At 38.4% G+C, this 21,304-nt stretch overlaps 1 protein-coding gene across 3 annotated transcripts in view; it reads left to right on the top strand.

Moving 5' to 3' along the window:
- Nucleotides 1–21,304, top strand: part of PTPRZ1 (protein tyrosine phosphatase receptor type Z1) — a 128,082-nt gene that overhangs the window by 96,186 nt on the left and 10,592 nt on the right. For 2 of the 3 annotated variants that reach the window (XM_023740905.1, XM_023740904.1), the window contains exons 13-22: nucleotides 1,176–1,267; nucleotides 3,998–4,083; nucleotides 7,061–7,081; nucleotides 7,259–7,355; nucleotides 9,541–9,623; nucleotides 11,246–11,380; nucleotides 12,466–12,600; nucleotides 13,121–13,284; nucleotides 15,281–15,416; nucleotides 17,268–17,414. In XM_023740905.1, coding sequence (XP_023596673.1) covers nucleotides 1,176–1,267; nucleotides 3,998–4,083; nucleotides 7,061–7,081; nucleotides 7,259–7,355; nucleotides 9,541–9,623; nucleotides 11,246–11,380; nucleotides 12,466–12,600; nucleotides 13,121–13,284; nucleotides 15,281–15,416; nucleotides 17,268–17,414 — 1,096 coding nt within the window. The remainder of the gene's footprint in view (nucleotides 1–1,175; nucleotides 1,268–3,997; nucleotides 4,084–7,060; nucleotides 7,082–7,258; nucleotides 7,356–9,540; nucleotides 9,624–11,245; nucleotides 11,381–12,465; nucleotides 12,601–13,120; nucleotides 13,285–15,280; nucleotides 15,417–17,267; nucleotides 17,415–21,304) is intronic. The other variant, XM_023740906.1, reaches the window with a different exon arrangement.

Below are 21,304 nucleotides of genomic sequence, written 5' to 3'. Positions count from 1 at the left end.
TAGAGCCAACTCCTACTTGCCCTTTAATGTTATGTAAATTTGCCCTCACTTTAAAAGTGCTGAACCAACTCCTACTCGCAACAAATTCTTCATCACAATCAACTCCACCTGCAGCTTTTAAATCATTGAAAAGACTTCAAGCCTTTTCTTGCACTAACAAAAAAAATCCAGTGCCATAGAGTCAATTCCGACTCATAGCAACCCTATAGGACAGGGTAGAACTGCCTCATAGGGTTTCCAAGGCTGTAAATATTTACATAAGCAGACTGCCACATCTTTCTCCCATGGAGTGGCTGGTGGGTTTGAACCACCGACATTTTGGTTGGCAGCTGAGCACTTTAACCACTACACCACCAGTGCTGTTTCCTTGCACTAAAGTAGGCTAAATAAGAACCTTATGCACCTGGAGTGGATCTCGTTCATAAGCCGGGACTGCCTGTGCTTTGTATCAGCAGTTGCTTATTTGTCCTTCTCGATAGTTTGCAGTGTGCTCTTACCAGCTGTTACTCTTATTATCTGAATGCGAATAGATTCAGGTGACATTGCAGGTCATAGCTGTCATTAATTCCAATTGTATTCATTTTCAAAACCCTCGTCAACAAGGCTAGCATCTGTTAGAAAGAAAATCATTCCTGTTGTTGGTTATATGCTTGTTATTTCCTCACTTAAGTTCTGCCTTCTTTTTTCATCAAAATGTTAGCACTGGGAAATTTTATCTGCGCCAAGTCATAGCTTGCTGCCTTTTTGCTAGCAGCTGAATATGCTCAGAAGGATGTTGAGTGCAAATAGCTTTGAACATTCTTTCGTTTGCACTTGGGTGCTGTACGAGGTGACAGGACACACTGGAATAGAGCAACAATGGAAAAGCAACTAGGGTATTGTAGATCCTGTCTCAGCAAAATACTTTTTCACGCCAACTAGAACTTCAAATGTCATTTCTGCTTTCAGCATGTCTGATATCTGCTCACTCTTCTGCTTCTGGTTCAGGTAAAACTAAGATCAATTTGGAGGCCATACAATTCTTTAAAATCTTGTGTGTTGTTAAAATAGATGTAGATTTCTACTTTTTTTTGTTTTTAAATTCTGGAGAGTTCTGTCATAATTTTCAAGCAGCTTAGATATTGTCTTATTATCCATGGCAACTAGTAGTATAAATTGCTTTCCTTTCTCTCCAGGAAATGCTTCCAGACTGCACACTTTTATTTAGAGGACAGTACGTCTCCTCGAGTCATATCCACACCCCCAACACCTATCTTTCCAATTTCAGGTAAAAGCTTAAAATGTAACCATGAATAGCTGTTAGATGTTGAATGAAAAGCACAAAGTTGGAGGGTTTGTTTTTATTGGGGTGCTTTGCAAATGGTCACACTGTAGGTTAGTAAATATTTATGTTGCCCAAAATATTTAGTACAACAGATGTCAGGCACTCAGCTTTATGTCCTGTTCTCATTAATTTTGAGCATTCTTACCTATACAGATGATATTGTTAAATAACTTATAATTCTTCGAGAACAATATGTTAAAGAACACAGAGATTTATAGCAGTAATGCATTACTTACGAATCATGCTGACTTTCACTGATTTCCAACACATTAATGGAAACATGAGCAAGAGGAATGGTGCTAAATCAATGCAATAAGTGTGGATTAAAGAAAATAACAAAAATAAGGGTAAAGTCCGATCCTTTCTGGTAATCTGAGTTTATGTGAGAAATGACTTCTTAACTGCATTAGGAAAAAACAAAACTATAAAATGGTGGGAGTAGTGATGGAAGAAAAACGTGAGCACAAAGAATGAATGGTTGACTGAAATGCTTAAAGTCAAAATGTTGAGTGGTTGAATGTCTGGAAAAGTATTGACTGTTTTTATCAAATTTACCTAGTTAACAATAAGAAGTACTGTAGCATATAGAAGGAAACAAGGACATTTAGTCACCAAACCAAGGAATACCAAAGGAGAAATTCATCTGTGTGGTCATTTTACAGAAGGCTCTTTTTAAATTGTCTCTACTTACATATTATTGCTGAAGATCCAAGTTCTACGTGATTGGATAACATGATTCTACATGATTCTCATGAAAGAATGAGATAGAGAGAGAAGCATTTTTTAGATAATATTGGAATTAATTTGTATATCCATGCTAATGTGGTATGCGGAAGAGTATGTTTGAAAGTGAAGGGAATCAAAATGCAGCAAATAACTGAGCTTTCAAAAGGCATAGAAATTAGAAGTGTCTTTGCTCTTTTTCTTCTTTTATCAACCATGTCTTTAACCACCCTGGTCTGTTTTTCTACCTTTTTATTAAGTGCTGCACATTTATTTTAGTAGAGCACCATTTCTGATTAATTAACGTATTTAGAATTTTGAGACTCTCAGCTGTCAGTTATCTGTTGCATTTTGATCCCCTTCACTTTCAAACATATTTCTTCTACACACCCCATAAACATGGGTATGCCAAGCAATTCCAGTATTTTCCAAACGCCAACATAGTTTATTAGCAACAAACAAAATAATCCAAAATCAGGACCTTGTCCGGGAAGTCCAAAATCATCCATTTTGAATGTCAAAGGAGTAATAATGCTATCATTTTTCAAGGACATCTCCTCCTGTCACCTGCTCAGCTGTCAAAGTTTCAGTCCTGCTCACCTGAGTATGCCCATTTTCAGGTTAAATCTGAAAATGAAAAGGTGCTCATTTCACTTACTTGCAGACCAATTAATAAATTACAAAATAATACCTGACTGTCAATAAAGAGTAGTCGGTCTACTTGATAAAGGGGGTTGGCTGTGTGGGATCATATCAGTGGGTGTGAAGGACATTTACTGGAAGAGCTAATGATTTAGGTGTGACAAATTATTTCTGTTTTTGTATCTAATTGTAAGAGCTACTTCTAGGCAAGATCCTTCTGGAGGTGTGAAGGTGGAATTATACCTTTGTCTAGTGTTTCTTTATGAGTGGCTAATTCAATTTTAGTATTCACGTCCACTCATGTAAAGTTAAGAACAGACGGATTCTTTTTTTTTTTTTTAAATCAACAAATTCTTGGTAACTGAAGCTTGAAAATATTAGATGGCCTAAATACTGAACATCTGTTGATGTAAATAACTGTTTCTACTGAAATGTGTTTGATGTTTCCTTGTCAGAGAAATCACTTGTGAAATTGCACACTGTGAACTAGTAATATGTTTAATCTAAGAATGCCTTTCCAGGGAGGGAAAAAAAAAAAACAAAACAGAGCCAGTTAAAATAATTTGGCCCCTTCACAATTAATTAACAGATCAAATGACTTTGTTTACATAGCATATTTTCAAGTTAGAATTCTTGAAATTTTACAGATTAGAAGTCCCAAAGGTTTTTGACATTATCCTTAATGAATATTCTGCATATAAATGTTTTCTATTATTTATAGAGAGAAGGAAAAAATGCTTTCAAATGTAAACATCCGACTATTTGACTGTAAGGCATTAAACCGTACAATTTTATGAAACTGAAATTGGACTGTATATTATGCTTATTCCATGGTAAAATTAAAAATGTTATTTCTGCATTTTTTTCCAGAAGTTTACATGCAACTCCAGCTCATATTAAAGAAAGTTATCCATAAAAAAGATGCAGTCCATTGATAAGAAGTGAGGGTTTGGTAGTGTTTTAAATTAACATCCAAAGTGAATTCTGTTCTCTTTAGAGTATGAATGGAAAAGAGATTCTTGGTCAAATCAGGTTTCTAAAATGCAGGCTATGACTGATAGTAAATCTAGAGAAAATTGTTAATTGTTGCTTAATGTTTCATTGAACGATGATTCAAACTCAGGCAGTGATTCTAAAGCACAGATCCTTTCCATTATATTTGCCAGCAGGCAGGTGACTTTCAGAATTGGGATTATAAGAATAAATCAGCTTTGAAGTTGTTTTAGAAGAAGGTACTTTATAAGTGAGAGGCACCGGCAATTTCTTTTGAATATCCTTTCTAATACAATTTTTATTTAATTCACTTAGATGATGTTGGAGCAATTCCAATAAAGCACTTTCCAAAGCATGTTGCTGACTTACATGCAAGTAGTGGGTTTACTGAAGAATTTGAGGTATGATTTCAGTATGTCTACTTTAAATAATATAGGAAATAATAAATTTAAAAGAATCAACAGTAGGCAATTTCTTGACCTGAAGGCATTGAAACCACTTACATTTCTAGAGAAAACATTAGTTCTATAATCACTCATGTGTTTAGGAGATATGTTGCTGTTATCATATAATTTAGAAAATAGTTTTTTTATTGTACAAAGCCAAGTTGTACTGGTGAAAAAGTAAAAAATCATTGTTAATTCTCTCACATAAAATACAGATCTACAGTATTCATTTTTTATCTGATTTAATAGCACTGATTCTTGGTCATTTTCTAAATCATATAAATTATACTAAACTACTAAATTTAATGATTATCAGCCAAAGTATATACAAACTCTTAATTGTAAGTATTATACCAATATAAATACAAAAGCGTTTAAATAATCTTTTTATTATACCAGGTAAAATCACATCTTCTCAAGAAAATATGCATTTCCAAAAAACATTTGAACTTTACAAGCAGTGAAAATTTTCCAGAAATATCCAGTTAAAATATTCTTAGATATCAAGGGCAGAGATATTTGCTGCAGATTGCTGAACTAGTAATCAATTAAACAGATTTTTTAAAATAGGGAGTCATAAGCCCAGAGTTAACAATAAAAAAAAAAAAAAAAAAGTTGCCATGGAGTCGATTCTGACTCACAGCGACCTATAGGACAGAGTAGAACAGCCTCACAAGGTTTCTGAGGCTGTAATCTTTACAGAAGCAGAATGCCACATCTTTCTCCTACAGAGTGACTGGTGGGTTCAAACCACAGACCTTTTCGTTAGCAGATGAGCACTAAACCAGTGCACCACCAAAAAAAAAAAAAGCAAACCAAACCAAGCCCATTGCTCTCAAATTGATTCCATCCCTATAAGACAGAGTAGAACTGCCCCATAGGGTTTCCAGGAAGCAGCTAGTGGATTTGAACTGCTCACCTTTTGGTTAGCAGCTGATCTCTTAACCACTGCGCCACCAGGACTCCTCAAATCAAACTTACAAACCAAAAATACCAAACTTGTTGCGGTCGAGTCAATTTCAACTCATAGTGACCCTATAGGACGGAGTGGAACTGCCCCATAGGGTTTCCAAGGAGTGGCTGGTGGATTCGAATGCCGACCTTTTGGTTAGCAGCCTAGCTCTTAACCACTATGCCACCAGGCTCCCAAATCAAATTTAAGGGATGTTAATTAACAGCTGATAAATAGCAGCAGAGCTGGGATTCAAACCCAGGTCTGTGATTCTAAAGCTCACGCCCTTTCCGTTATCCTGCCAGCAAGCATGCCAGCTTTGGCCTCCCATCTGGCTGCACCCCTCTAGGAAGCATAACTTTGCCTTTTTGCCTCCCCCACCCCACCTCTTTGAGCACATTGGGCACTGAGCCTGATCGGAGGGTAGTCTGCCCTCCCCACTGTACAGCCAACTGCCTCCCAGGGGTGCTATCCATCAGCCACTGTGGTGTGGGTTTGGTTTCAGGATATGCTCAGAAAAGGAAAATGCCTTTTTAGACTGTTTTAAGAAATCAGAAGAAGTAGAAATGAAATGTGCTGGGTTTTTTTTTTCCACTAAATTTGTAATAATCAAAGCCAATCCATTTAGTCCTAAAAGAAGTCTAAATCATAGTTACATTGAGTAAGAAAGTAGTGTGACGTAACCCTAAAGTAAAGTGGAATAGTATGAAGAATACCATGTTTAAAATATCAAATCATTTTTCCTACCATAAGCCAGCTGTTCCTGGTGATGCCATGTTAACTCATAGGAACAATGAGGCTAACACCAAATAAAATCATAACTGAAATAGTGAGTGTATCTAATCTTCCAGTATTCAAACCCGTAAGTAAAAATAGATGATTTATAAATAAAAGTTACTGACAGCATATGCCCAAACATAGAGTCGTGGTTTTCACAACTCTAGAATAACTGAATATTATTAAGCAGTTCATAATAATTAATCAAATAACCTCACAGTTTTACTCAGAAAGTTTTTTTATTCATTCCATTGTTTTTAACTCATAGTCTGATTCAAGAAAACTTTTCGTTAACTTAATAATTAGCTTAATAACTAATAATTATATACCTTTTAAGTGGTTCATCTATTAAATTATTTTTAAGTCTGCAGTCAGATGACTTGTTGGAAAGTGGCCTTAAAAGCTTGTTTGGAGAGACGCGGAGCTATTTGCTGATTAATCAGATGTATATTTGGGTTATATACTTTATCAGAAATGATTTATAAGGATTTCATGATATTATCATAACATGAAATAATTATAAATTCCAGACTAGTATATTTAGATAGAAAACATCTCTAAAAGGGACTTTAATTCATTATAAAAGAACTGGCAGAGATAATTTTTTTTGTACCTACCCAATGAAGCATAAACCAAAAGAAAGTCTACTAATTAAATACATAGAAAGCAATATGTAAAATTTGTTTCAAAATGACTTGGTAGAATAAAAAATTTTAGGAGTTTTTTCAATATTTTGACAGCTCTGCACCTGCTGTTACAAACCACCTAATAGGAAGCTGTTTACTCTTTAAAATTACTCAAAATATGTATTATATCACTAATTCAGAATTTCAAATAGTGCTGTAGTGGTCAAATATAATTATATTTGGAAATTAGTAAATTCAGCTAATAAGCCAAAATTTATCATGAAATATGTAGTTTTTCTCATCTGCATTTTTTTAATTCATCGTATTATTACACCACCGTCCCCTTTGAAAAGTGTTTTTTTTTTCTTTTGAATAATTTTAAGGTTCCAAATTGTTAGAAACTTTGATTTGCATGCAACTGTTTGAAACATTCCATTTTGTTAGTATTTGACAAATGTTATTTATTGCATGATCATAGTTTTCCATTGTAAACCTAATATGAACGCTTTTTTTTCTCATTTGTCGTATGCTGTGGAATTTGATTTCTTTACTTTTTTGGCATTCATTCCCTCATTAGACACTGAAAGAGTTTTACCAGGTAAGGCGTTATTTCACTGCATTACCTTTTAGCAAAGAAGTAGATATAAGATTTAAAAAAAAAAACAAAAAAACTTTTTTTCAAATAGATTATTGTGTTTGTTTTGTCTTCCTTATTTTAAGGCACTGTGTTTGAAAAAATATGCATTAAAATGGTATTCCTACAATTTTTTTCCAGGAAGTGCAGAGCTGTACTGTTGACTTAGGTATTACAGCAGACAGCTCCAACCACCCAGACAACAAGCACAAGAACCGATACATTAATATCATTGCCTGTAAGTATAGCCTCAACACAGCTCTGACTCTGTCATCACTGTCACCGCTATGCCTTTAAATGGTGACCTGAAGCCATCCGACAGAGACTTCAGCACAGCTGTTGCATGCCCTTTGTATCAGGGAATAAGACCTGTGTTAGATGTACATAGTGTTGTATCACTCAAACAAAAACATTCTGCAGTTCTTGACATACGTTTCTTTTAAACAAAATAAAGTCAAATTTTAACCCAGTCCCTTCCTCCAGCCCATGGACTGTGCAGCTATTCTTGTGACTTCTGTGATTACTTATTTATATTCCATGATCTGATTTTCACTTAGGATCTACCTAATTTTACGTGCATTTTTCTAACCAAATGAAATAGGCTTTCTCGTTTTCGTTTTATCTTTACTCTTTTCCTCCCTTTCTTGCCATTCTTCCTGGGATCTTATAAACGATCACTTGACTTCTCTCCATTTCTTCTTTCCATTCTTTCTTTCCCATTGTTTTCTCAGCTGTTCTCCCTCCTTTTCTTCTCAATGAGCAGCTATCTGGCTCTTTTATTTAATGCAAGTTTCTTTCTTTTTTTCTATGAAATTACCATCTTTCTTTCAACTTCTTATAACACCTCTTGTCCTCTTGTTTACATCCGTTCCTTCTTGTTTTCTTGAAATTCATCTTCATTTTCTTCTCTTTTCCCCTTAAAACGTCTACTTATATCCTTTTCATATATCCAAAGGACCTCTCTAGCTTCAGATGAATATGGTATTATCAGCTTGGTTGTTTAGATTCTTATTCCATTCTGGTTTCTAGAAGCTGATGCAGCTGCACGCTCCTCCCTTTTATTACCCGGTTCTCTTAAACAGTTTGCATAGATGCCACCTTTGTTTCTACAGGGCTTATGCCATTTTTGTTTTTCAGTAGAAGGCTCTGCTGCATGTTTGTCTTCGTCACCTGAAAAACTGCTTTCACAGCACATAAAAACTCACTTGCTTCTTACACAGGGTGAAATTGCTGTTAGACTATTCCTTCCACAAGCTCAAATTTAAAATTTCCTACCAGCTAGTTAACAAGGGGAAGACATTTAACATTTGTTGAACACCTACTATGTGCCTGACACTTTAAATACATTTTTTTTTTATTTAATCCCTGAAACAACCTGGCAAGATAGGTAATAACAGTCCTATTTTAGAGATAAAGGAAAATGACCCAGAAAATTTACCCAATAACACTCATCTAAAAATATCAGAATACGCACCTAGGACTGCCTGGTATCCCAACCCACCTTTCCATTGCCATACATCTATTTCCCGTACACGCCTTGTACCAAAGTGGACTGCTACTGTCACAGAAGTATCAATATCCCAGAATTATCTTTGTCATGGTTTGGCCTGTATTTACTTCTTCATTCTTGAAATACACAGTTTTCTCAGTGAAACCACCAATGTTCTTTCTAGGAACACTTTTCTCCTAATGTTGCTCATTCAAATAAACATAGCTTCCCTGGAGAAGAGATGTTAATCTCTAACTCCTTATTCTAATTTATTTGAGTTACCATGAATGCATTAGTTTTCATCCTTTTTAATTGGTAGTGGAGGATCCACTTCCTCTCTTCTTGACCAACTATTCTCCTGCCTCTCTTTTCAGTAGTTCTTCCTTGAGGCTCTTCCCTTGAAAGAGCTGTTTGTTGTAACCATTCACAGAACCTTCCCAGGGACTCTTCTGCTGCCTTCTCTGTTTCCTCTTCCTCCCTCAGCTCAGAGTGCATATGCTGTATCTTCCCCTAGCTTTCAGACTCCCTCACCTCTCTTCTGCATGAGTAGCTCCACTGTTCTCAACCCCATCCTTGAAAATGCATCTAAGATACCAATTTTAGCTTTCAACCTCTATAAAAACTTTTATGATTATCTCAACCTAATACAATTTTTGCCTGCCTAGCTCCCTAATACTGTGTACCTCTCTCTTAACTCCTGTATATTACTTTCTGTGTGTATGTCGTATTCTCACTGAAGACATTAGAAAACTTCTTGACAGCAGAGACTCGTTATATTTATCTTTGGTTATCTTTGTCATCTCTGTAGCCCTAAAAAGCCTTTTACAATAAATGATTTTTACACTGATTTTAGCTGTATTTGATAAATTATAATGCAAATGAAATGAAATGAGAAGTGGTCTGCTACAATGAAGTGATTTTTTTTTAATTTCAGATGATCATAGCAGAGTTAAACTTGCACAACTTGCTGAAAAAGATGGCAAACTGACTGATTACATCAACGCCAATTATGTCGATGTAAGCATGTTTTAATTGAAAAGTTTATGGAAATTATACTAGTCTATGAATTTATTATTCCACACTGCCATACATATGCTAGTGTTTAATACATGTGATCGAATGGTTAATAAAAAGTACAAATCAGCATTATTTATGTTTAAGATATTCCATGACTAACAGGATTTTAGATTGAATGGCACTCAAACGGTTGTCTTTGGTTTATCTCCTGAGTGAGGGTTTATCTGCTCAGGTTGGGAATGTATGCTCAAGGTAAACAAAAGAAACCCTTTGCTGTTGAGTCAATTCCAACTCATAGCGACCCTACAGGACAGAGTAGAACTGCTCCCATAGGGTTTTCAAGGCTGTAATCTTTCAGGAAGCTGACTGCCACATCTTTCTCCCATGGAGCAGCTGGTGGATTCAAACTGCCAACCTTTCAGTTAGCAGCCGAGCACTTAACCACTGCACCATTAGGGCTCCTTCAAGGTAGGATATGTATATTCAGATGGATTTATAACTCCTGTGGTGAGGAGCAGGACCAGTGCCTATTTTGAATATCCTATAGTTCCTAGCACAGTGCTGCTCATGTGGCAGATGATCAATATATACTGACTGACAAATTCCCGTGGTGGTGGTGTTGTGTGCCATTGAGTAGATTCTGACTCATAGCGACTCTAAAAGGCTAACGTGATTATTAAGCCAGTTTATCAGCCTGTATAGTCTTGGGTATTCCTCAGGATGCCCTGGATTTGTGAAGTTTACCAGAGTTCTTCAGGGAGTCTAGACCACTCACCAACTTACTGGTTTTTCACCATAGTCAACTGAAGGTCAGCGGCACTCAGTTCTTTCTGTCCCTGACTTCTCAGTCTACTCGCCTTCAGGTTTATGCTGTGCGAACACTGAATTCAAAGAAGGGAGTACTGAATATCAGTATAAAGTGACTTTGTTATAGGTAACCACTTCATGCTTCCAGACTAGGCAGTATATATGCCAGAAAGAGTATGGATGCTGGAGTTATAACTGGTTTTGAGTCCAAACTCTGCCAGCGGCTAGCTGTGAGACCTTGGAAAGTCACTTAACTCTCTGAGCTTCAGTTTCTTCATCTCCAAATCTGGGATGATGCTTCCATTTTTTATATATTAAGGATTAGGGCTAATATTTGTAAAGCATCATGACCAACAATAGGTGCGCAGGGAAGTTAACTATTAATGATTAGCACTGCTCGGTACCACCAAGGAGGGTGTTTAAGGAGGCCACAACACCAGAGGCTGGCTTACTGTTGTAAATAACTGAGCCCCAAGGCCCCAAACACATTTCAAAGCAGCACAATTAAGGACCAGATACTAAGCATAGCAAACAGACGTGGACTAAATGCATTTGGATTAAAAGTGCAGAGAATTTCAGTTGTGTGTCAAAGCAAAGAGAACTCTCTCTTTTTTTTTTTTTTTACAACATTCATAGTTATATAAGAGTGAACACTTATCTTTGCTGGAGCTATTAAGTTTCTTTAGCTTTGCAAGTTTATTTTTTATGGTTTTCTTTTATTGAAAAAGTATGCTGACCTTAAAAGCTTAAGTATTGTACAATTAAAATAGCATATAAATCAGATAATAAGAAGTATTTGACATCTGTTATTTCAGGGGTACAACCGACCAAAAGCTTACATTGCTGCCCAAGGCCCACTGAAATCCACAGCTGAAGATTTCTGGAGAATGGTATGGGAGCATAATGTGGAAGTTATCGTCATGATCACGAACCTCGTGGAGAAAGGAAGGGTATGTAGGTAATCTATAATGTCATTCCCCCAATAGCAATTAGAGGTGCTTTAAATTGCTATTTACAGAGTTTGTGTCTTAGTCATCTAGTGCTGCTCCAATAGAAATACCACAAGTGGATGGTTTTAACAAGAGAAATTTATTCTCTCAACAGTCCAGTAGGCTACAAGTCCAAATTCAGGGCATCAGCTCCAGGGGAACACTTTCTCTGTCAGTTCTGGAGGAAGGTCCATGTCATCAATTTTCCCTTGGTCTGGGAGCTTCTCTGCATAGGAACGTCAGGTCCAAAGGACGTGCTCTGCTCTCAGCACTGCTTTCTTGGTGGTATGAGGTTCCCCGATGTCTCTGCTCACTTCTCTCTTTTATATCTCAAAAGATATTGCATTAAGACACTATCTAATCTTGTCAACCTCATCAGTATAACCTCATCACAGTGATAGAATTTACAACACATAAGGAGATCACATATAACCTCATCATAGTGATAGAGTTTACAACACATAAGGAAATCATATCAGATTACACAATCATACACTGGGAATCATGACCCAGCCAAGCTGACGGATATTTTTGGGGGACACAGCTCAATCCATGACAGCTGGTGTTGGAAGCAGCAGAAGTTATGAAAGCTAATAGGTATTACTTTCTTGTAAGTGTGACATCTGAAGGGAAATTGTTAACATCATGGGTCAAAAAGTTTCACTGTGAATCAAGCTGTCTTTAAAACACGTGCTTCATAATGTGAAAAAGGGAAATGAGACTCATTGAAATGCAATAGAGAGTAAAATAGATTTTAGTTCACGGGACCTGGAGCCTAGCACTGGCCCTGCCTTTAACTAGTGACTTAATGTGCCTGGCCTCAGTTTTCTCACCTGAAAGGCAGAAGTTTGGACTAGATCATCTCAAATCTCCTTCGGTCTGTGATTCTGTCACTGGTATCTTCTACAACCAATGTGTAATCACTTAGTAAGAAAAGTGAGAAAGTCCATTCCTGTCCCTGTCTCAAACCTTTATTGATTTCAGAAAGGACTTTTACATTGAGCATTTGAAATATGGAAATGGCACCTTCACTTGATCTTTTGCAGAGAAAATGTGACCAGTACTGGCCTACTGATGGTAGTGAGGAGTACGGAAACTTTCTGGTCACTCAGAAGAGTGTTCAAGTGCTTGCCTATTATACTGTGAGGAACTTTACTCTAAGAAACACAAAGATAAAAAAGGTAAGTCAAGAAATGATGGCTATCAGCCAATGATATCAGCAAATTAATTGTAATGAATCTATCACCCATTTTTTGTATGACCATGCCCAGTTAAAAATACATACAATTAAAGGCATTAAAAGTTCTTATCACAGCTGCACTTCAATACCAAAGATTTCTTCTGAGTCTCTAGATGCCAGGTTTGGCTTTGGAGCCAGATTGGCCATGGTGCCTATGGGTGCAGTGGACATGATGTGCCAACAGAAAATCCTGCCCCACGTGCTGAGTGGTAACTGCACGGGACAGACCTAACATAATCCCAACATCCAACTAAAAAGGAGTGAAGATTGAAATAACAAAAACAGAACAATGACAATGTACTCTTTGCTTCATTATGAGCTGCCAATATCAAGCTATGAATCCTGAGTTGGTGTTCTGGAATCCTCTGTGTGTGTGTGTGTGTGTGTGTGTGTGTGTGTGTGTGTGTGTGTGTGTGTGTGTGTGTGTGTGTTACCGTTACTAGCTATCTTAACTCTTCCAGGGCTCACAGAAAGGAAGGCCCAGTGGGCGGGTGGTCATGCAGTATCACTACACTCAGTGGCCTGACATGGGGGTGCCAGAGTACTCCCTGCCAGTGCTGACCTTCGTGCGGAAGGCGTCCCATGCCAAGCGCCACGCAGTGGGGCCTGTCGTTGTGCACTGCAGGTGAGTTTGAAATTTATTTCTAACCCCCTATAATGACTCATACCAACAGAACAGAAATCAATGAAACAAAGTTTTTGCCAAAATGGAAATGGTTTCATGAAGTGAGGGAGATGAAATTATATGGCCATTTTTTTAAGTATTAATCACTGGGAAAGGAGCCCTGGTGGCGCAGTCGTTTAGTGCTTGGCTGCTAACTGAAAGGTCAGCAGTTCGAACCCACCGGCCGCTCTGTGCAAAAAAGATATGGCAGTCAGCTTCCATAAATATTACAGCCTTGAAAACCCTATGGGGCAGTTCTACTCAGTCCTGTAGGGTCACTAGGAAGCAGAATTGACTCAACAGCAACAGGTTTGGTTTTTTGGTTTTTAATCACTAGGAAGTGCCAGACTCAGAATGTAATTGATCAGTATTTCATAGAACCTTATATTTTTATAATATTTATTCTATTTTATTGTTTGGAAACCCTGGTGGCATAATGGTTAAGAGTTCAGCCGCTAACCGAAAGGTTGGCAGTTTGAATCCACCAGCTGCTTGTTGGAAACCCTATGGGGCAGTTCTACTCTGTCCTGTAGGGTTGCTATGAGTTGGAATAGACTTGACAGCAATGGGTTATTTTATTATTGTATTGAATTTCAACTTATTAAGTGTGTGAGGCAGGTGGAACAATGTTTTGTCATTAAACAAGCGTTTATTACATGTAACAACTATGGCATGAAAATGCTTGAGACACAACCTTGTCCCTAGGAGTTAATAAAATACTGAAGAGTTATTAGGCCAGATTTACAGTTGAGAAATTGAAGCACATAGAGTGTGAGGAATTTGACGAAATGCTTGTAAGTTGTTTTTAAGCATTTGAGGACCAGAATCCCTTTCTCGTTTTCCTAAGTTCTACTAATATTTTATAAGGAATGTGTTACCAGTTCAGTATTGTCCAAGGACTTTAATTTACAAGATTGGGTTGATGAATAGAGATAATGATTCCAAAAGAAGGGAAAAAAATATTTTAGATTCTTCAATCTAATATATATTTTGTTAAAATAATAGTAGCAATTAACGTTTACGGAGCGTTGACTGTGTGCCAATCTTTACGACTGCAAAAATTAAATTCATTTCTGTGTGCAGTATTTTGGTCAAAGCAGCATCTGTGTTTTTTATAGAAGCAAGTGTTTTCCTTTGCTATACCGTTTATCTAACACATTCTAATTACCTACCTCAGGAGTTGTTCTCAGACAAAGTTTGAGAGACCTATCTTGAGCTTTTTTAATCTGTTAGCCTGACGATATGCTGAGGAAAATGGGAGGATGTAGAAAAAATAGCTCTGAAGGTCAGGAATTGTTTCGTAGCAAATGGAGAGGAACCAGGCTATTGTGCAGAGCAGGTGCTAATTTTCTACTCTAGCACTTCCTACTTGTCCAAGCATTTGAAAAGACTCCCTACCTATGAATTCTGTCAATAGATAATGGCCCTTTAGAAATGGCTGAAGTTTATGCTTTATTCCTTGCGATCTCACTGAAATATTTTCAGCTGAAAGCCTAATCAAATCCTTTTTCCCATTAATGAAGAAACCTTTACAAACATGTCTACTGGCAATACCGACTTAGGGACCTTTCCTTTTCAGAGCTTGGTGAAGCTGATGCTTCCATTCTTCTCAGATTAAATGTCTGTTTGCTATGCTCTGATACGTAATATTTTCATTGTATGATATATAATGAGTAATAAATATAATTAAAAGAAAATAAAAAATCCCCCACAGAAATAGATTGTTTTGCAGCTTAACCCAGAGCAAAAAAATAAAAGAAACTGTTGATTTGTTGTTTGAAGCACTCTGCTTATCTACTAAACTGTTGGTGATTTTAGATCACTAAATTATTTATGATGTGGCTCATTCGCTTTGGGAAGGAAACTATTTTAATTGGCAAGACAGTTAGTAGTGACCTGTATTCAGATTTATTTAATGCATGACATTGAAATATTTCTCTCTTTGTGTTCCCTTCAGTGCTGGAGTTGGAAGAACAGGCACGTATATTGTGCTTGACAGCATGTTGCAACAAATTCATCACGAGGGAACTGTCAACATATTTGGCTTCTTAAAACACATTCGTTCACAAAGAAATTACTTGGTGCAAACTGAGGTATGATAAAAAGGATACCTTTATTCATCTAGCTGTTGGGAATGTCACTAGAACAGTAAAGCCGGAGAGACCAGAGGTTTTATTACCAGCCTTGGTGGTGCAGTGGTTAACTGCTTGGCTGCTAACAAAAAGCCATTGGTTTGAACCCCCGAGTCAGTCTGCAGGAGAAAGATGTGGCTTCCGTAAAGTATGTGCTTCCGTAAAGATTATAGCCTTGGAAACTGTATGGGGCATTCTACTCTGTCCTATAGGGTCTCTATGAGTCAGAATTGACTTGACAGCAGTGGCGTTGGTGTTTAGGATCTGCAGGTAAGTCATAGATGGGCCAGTTAGATTTTGTCTGTTTCATGACCAAATAGGGAATATGTTTAAAATGACACAGGTCACAGAGAGGACCCCCACCCACCCACCCCCAAAAAAAGAGAGAGAATAAGTAGATCAGTCAACACCTATCCCTACTAGCAAAAGACTCAGGTTTTTCATACATGTAGTGAATGAAAGGATTCATTTACTTATTTAAAAAAGCATGACTTATGCTCAAATTATATCCCCTTATAGGCCCATATAGTTTACCCATATATGATGGAGGACAGAGTCTGCAAGTCTGTATTTTATTTTCACTTTAAATTAAGAAAATGAATTTAACTAGAAAACTATGGATGGCAGCTTGAAAGCAATCGGAAGCATATGGCGTGGTCCCTACATACCAGCTTGTCCACCCACAGATGTTTTTGTGTGCTTTCAGGCCAGAGATGAATTTCAAGCATGAAGTCTTCTTTATAATATGAATGTCTCTGTGGTTCTCATTCATCCTCATATGGAACTGTGGATAAAACTAAAAGATACTCATTCTGAATCCACAGAGGTGTTTTTAGTCAGTCAAGCAATAAATCTTTATTAAGTGTGTATTCTCTATCAAGCTTTGCTTGATCCTTAGTGAGCTTAAAACAAAACACAGCAAAACTTCATGTCATCAAGAAATTGACATTCTAGTCAGATAAGACCAGGGAAGAGTCCCAGACATGAAGCACGGGAGAACTGTTAAAGACTGTATCTATTCCTGTTACCATGAAGTCAATTCTGATTTATGGCAACCCCAGGTGTTACAGAGTAGAACTTCTCCATAGGGTTTTCTTGGCTTTAATCTTTATGGAAGCAAATTGCCAGGCCTTTCTTCTGTGGTGCTGCCTGGTGGGTTCAAACCACAAACCTTTTGGTTAGTAACCAAAACAAAAACCCAAACCCCTTGCTATCAAGTTGATTCCGACTCATAGCAACCCTACAGGACAGAGTAGGACTGCTCCATAGGGTTTCCAAGGAGTGGCTGGTGGATCTGAACTACCAACCTTTTGGTTAGCAGCCGAGCTCTTAACCACTGTGCCATCAGGGCTCCTTTAGGTTAGTAGTTGAGTGCAAACTTGTTGCACCACCAAGACCTTCACTGTATCTATAATTCAGCTAAATTATAAATGACAGGCTAAGAGGAGAGTTGGAGTCAGAAAAAGGGGCAGACCCACGAGAAGTATACAAGTCAGGAAGATCCTCGTGTAGATCGTGGAACTGGGCCCTGGGTTTGAAGGGCAGAGAGGGCATTGTGTTGCTTCCTACCTCCTATCCGCAAATACCAGTACACAACAAATAAAGAATTAAGGGATGAGAAGGGGTTGTGTTCTCCCTTGACTGCCTCCTTTCCTCTGTCTGACTTCCTAGCAGGTCCAGTAAACTATTCTCTGAGTTTTTCCCTCTTTTTGTAAAATCTTTGTTGTCTGACAATGGAAGGTATGACTTGTGTACCTAGATATGTATGAGGAAAACTTAAGGTAATGTTCCTTCTTGTCCTTGTTTTGCCAGGAACAATATGTCTTCATTCATGATGCACTGGTTGAGGCCGTACTTAGTAAAGAAACTGAGGTTCCAGATAGCCATATCCATGCCTATGTCAATGCTCTCCTCATTCCTGGACCAACAGGCAAAACAAAGCTAGAGAAGCAATTCAAGGTGAGTTCTCTTGGAGGCCTCTTGGATGTCAACGCAGAATTGAATGTTCTGGTATCTTCTCGTTTGAGCCTACAAGGCCATGTGCATGGGTTGAGAGAATTGTTGGAGCAAAAGCTTTGTATTTGAATCATCCTTGTTCTTTATAATAAGTAACAAAGTCACACAGTAGATTTAAAGGAGGACCTTAATTTTGAGTAGCAAGATGTAAAAGTTTTCAGAAACCCTAGACCAACTTTTTTCAATGCAAACTTGGTTCAGGAAAGGAGGGCACACAGCCTCACAGAATGAACAGGCAGGGCTTATAATACAGACTAGATAAGTACTCTTTTTACTTTGAGAAAACACCAGACCACTTACCATAAGTGCTGTGGCTCAGACTGTTTGTGCTCTGCTTCTCTTTGGAAAATTCTGTGTCTCACTTGAAACTCCTGAACTAGAGTAGGCCAGCGTAGGTCAGAACAATAGCTTCTTCAGCCCCGGTTTCTCCCACTCACACTGTCACGAGGCAAAGAACTAGAGAGGAGAGTGCATTTCGTTCAGTCTTGTACCTCCTGCATCCCTGGCTCTCTGACTTGCAGAAATCAGTAAGCAAAGAATCCAGGTGTTACTGGACCTCAAACTGGGATTAGGGCATTTACAGAGTTGTGGCTTTCCACAGGAGTGGGGCTTATGTTACTTGCTCCGCACGATTCCTTTCTGGCCTCTCACTTTCTTAGGATCCCTGATAAAAACAGGGCCAGTTTCTGAAAAGGATAAATATCTAGGAAAAATCTGGAAGACCCTGGAAAAACCTGGAGATTGTACCTTTTTCTGCTACGATGTTAGCCACTATGAATTCCCTCTGACCTTCTTCCTCCTCCTCAGTCACATCTTTTGTGCTTTTAGAAGAGAAAGAGAAAGATTATGTGTGGTGAATGCTGAACTCAAAAACCTGCAGTCTGGATGATAAATTGTGTGCTCAGCCAACATTATCTGAGTTATAAGATAGGGATGCTTTAGGGAAAGAAAAAAATGTGCAGTTCAAGTTCCAGAAACAAATAAAGAAATGTAAAAACATAATAATATTAAGTTGCTAGGATAACATATCCCTAAATAAAAAAAAAGAAGAAAATATTACCCACATCAACAGAATTCCTATTTAAATATGATTTTAAAAACCCGTTGCCATTGAGTCAATTCTGACTCATAGCGACCCTATAGGACAGAGTAGAACTGCCCCACAGGGTTTCCAAGGAGCAGCTGGTGGATTCGAACTACTGACCTTTTGGTTAGCAGCCGAGCTCTTAACCATTATACCACCAGGGCTCCAAATATAATTTACTCTGTATACTCCCTATACTCCCTATATAATTGCATAAAATAGATATGTTTTAAAATAGATATCATAGGATCAAAATGGAAGTATCAATTACAGTGAAACCTGTGAGAAGTGGAACTCAGTGGGACTTCCTTGTTTTTCTTTCACCTGTGACAGGGTGCTGTCTTAACCACTTTTCTATTGATCATTTTAGTGGAAAATATTTGAGTTTTCTTTCTCTGACAGGTCTGTCTTACACAGGTTCCAGCTTTCACAGGTTTTATGTATAAGGTCAAAATCTACTGATAAAAGAGAGATATTTGATTCTATCTCCTGTTAACTTCATAAAAAAATAAATTTAAGTATATATATATATATATCTTTTAGTGTCCTATAAAAAAAAGTATTCAATAAAGTTTATCCATAGGATATTTTCCTTAAATTAAATTGCACGCCTATTTATTCATCACATATTTATCAGGCACGTACAAAGTGCCTCTTTCAGGTGCTAAAAAGCAAAATGTCACCTTGAACACTAAAAGGTGTACCAGACTCAAGCCATGGTATTTTCAATCACCTCATATGTATGTAAAAGCTGGACGATGAATAAGGAAGATGGAAGAAGAATTGACACCATTGAATTGTGGTGTTGGTGAAGAATATTGAATATACCGTGGTTCATCGATTGAATTATGTCCCCCAAAAACTGTGTGTATCAGTTTGGCTGGGCCGTGATTCCCGTTATTGTGTGATTTTCCTATATGTTGTAAATCCTGCCTCTCTGATGTTAATGAGGGAGGATGGGGGGGAGTTGTGTTAGTGAGGCAGGACTCAATCTATAAGATTGGATTGTGTCCTGAGGCAATCTCTTGAGATATAAAAGACAGAAGTGAGCAGAGAGAAGAGGGGGACCTCATACCATCAAGAAAGCAGTGCCAGGAGCAGAGCGCGTGCTTTGGACCCAGGTCCCTGTGTGGAGAAGCTCCTAGTCTGGGGGAATACTGATGAGAAGGCCAACAGAGAGAGAAAGCCTTCCCCTGGAGCTGATGCCCTGAATGTGGACTTTTAGCCTACTTTACTATAAGGAAATAAACTTCTCTTTGTTAAAACCATCCACTTGTGGTATTTCTGCTATAGCAGCACTAGATAACTAAGACAGAATTTGGTACCGGGAGTGGGGTGCCTCCGGGCACTTATTGGTGGAGCTACCGAGCTTTGAACACTTGCCCCAGCAGGGCAGATGTGGGTGTGAGGCCCGAGGAGCCCAGAGGCTAAGAAACCAGGAAACAAGCAGAAGCTAAAGAGACAAGGGACACAAGAAGCCAAGCTTCCTCAGTCTCAAAAGGTATGGCCATGACCTCAGGGGTTTCAAAGGATGGAGCCATGGCCTCTGGTGCTTCTAAGGGTGGAGTCGCCACTCAGATGGACTGGGAGAATGGTGCGCCCAAAGCCAAGCAAGCAGAGTTGCTGTCCCAGTGGGCCTGGAAAGCAGAGCTGAAGCCCAGGGCCGAGGGGCCTCCACTCAGAATCTGGAGAGTGTGGCCAATACCTAGAGTCTGGAGGGCAGGGCCATTGTGTAAATTGTCTCAGAAGACAGAAGATTGTTTTCAAAGCCTTGAGGGCTAATGTGTTCTGCTGACTTGCTTGGTGCCTGTTATCCCTTCTTTTCCTCCAGTTTCTGCCATTTGTAATGGAATGTCTAGCTTGTGCCTGTTCTGCCACTGTACCTTTGGAAACAGATAACTTGTATTCCAGATTTCACAGATGAAGAGGAATTTTTGGATTTTGGACTTGGAGTTAAGACTTTTGCTATGATATGATGGGGTGAATATGTTTTCTATGTTGCAAGGATGTGATTTTTTTGGGGGGCCAAAGGGTGGAATGTCATCGATTGAATTATGTCTCCCCAAAAATGTGTGTATCAGTTTGGCTGGGCCATGATTCCTGGTATTGTGTGATTTTCCTTTATGTTGGAAACCCTGTCTCTATGATGTTAATGAGGGAGGATGGGTGGCAGCTGTGTTAGTAAGGCAGGACTCAATGTACAAGATTGGATTGTGTCCTGAGGCAATCTTTTGAAATATGAAAGAGAGAAGTGAGCAGAGAGAAGAGGGGGACCTCATACCACCAAGAAAGCAGTGCTAGGAGCAGAGCGTGTCCTTTGGACCCAGGGTTCCTGTGCAGGGAAACTCCTAGTCTGGGGGAACATTGATGAGAAGGCCAACAGAGAGAGAAAGCCTTCCCCTGGAGCTGACCCCCCTGAATTTGGACTTTAAGCCTACTTACTGAGAAGAAATAAACTTCTCTCTGTTAAAGCCATCCATTTGTGGTGCTTCTGTTGTAGCAGCACTAGGTGACTAAAACACATGGGCTGCCAAAAGAACGAACAAATCTGTTTTGGAATAAGTACATACAGAATGCTCCTTAGAAGCGAGAATGGTGAGACTTCATCTCACATACGTTGAACATGTTATCAGGAGGGATAAGTCCCTGGAAAAGGACATCATGCTTGGTAAAGTAGAGGGTCAGCAAAAAAGAGAAAGATCCTCAAGGAGATGGATTGACACAGTCACTACAACAGTGGGCTCAAGCA

Source organism: Trichechus manatus, unplaced genomic scaffold, assembly GCF_000243295.1.
Source record: "Trichechus manatus latirostris isolate Lorelei unplaced genomic scaffold, TriManLat1.0 scaffold00167, whole genome shotgun sequence".
Taxonomy (NCBI): Eukaryota; Metazoa; Chordata; class Mammalia; order Sirenia; family Trichechidae; genus Trichechus; species Trichechus manatus.
Note: the sequence above shows the minus strand (reverse complement) of the source record. Positions and strands in the feature narration are given on the sequence as shown.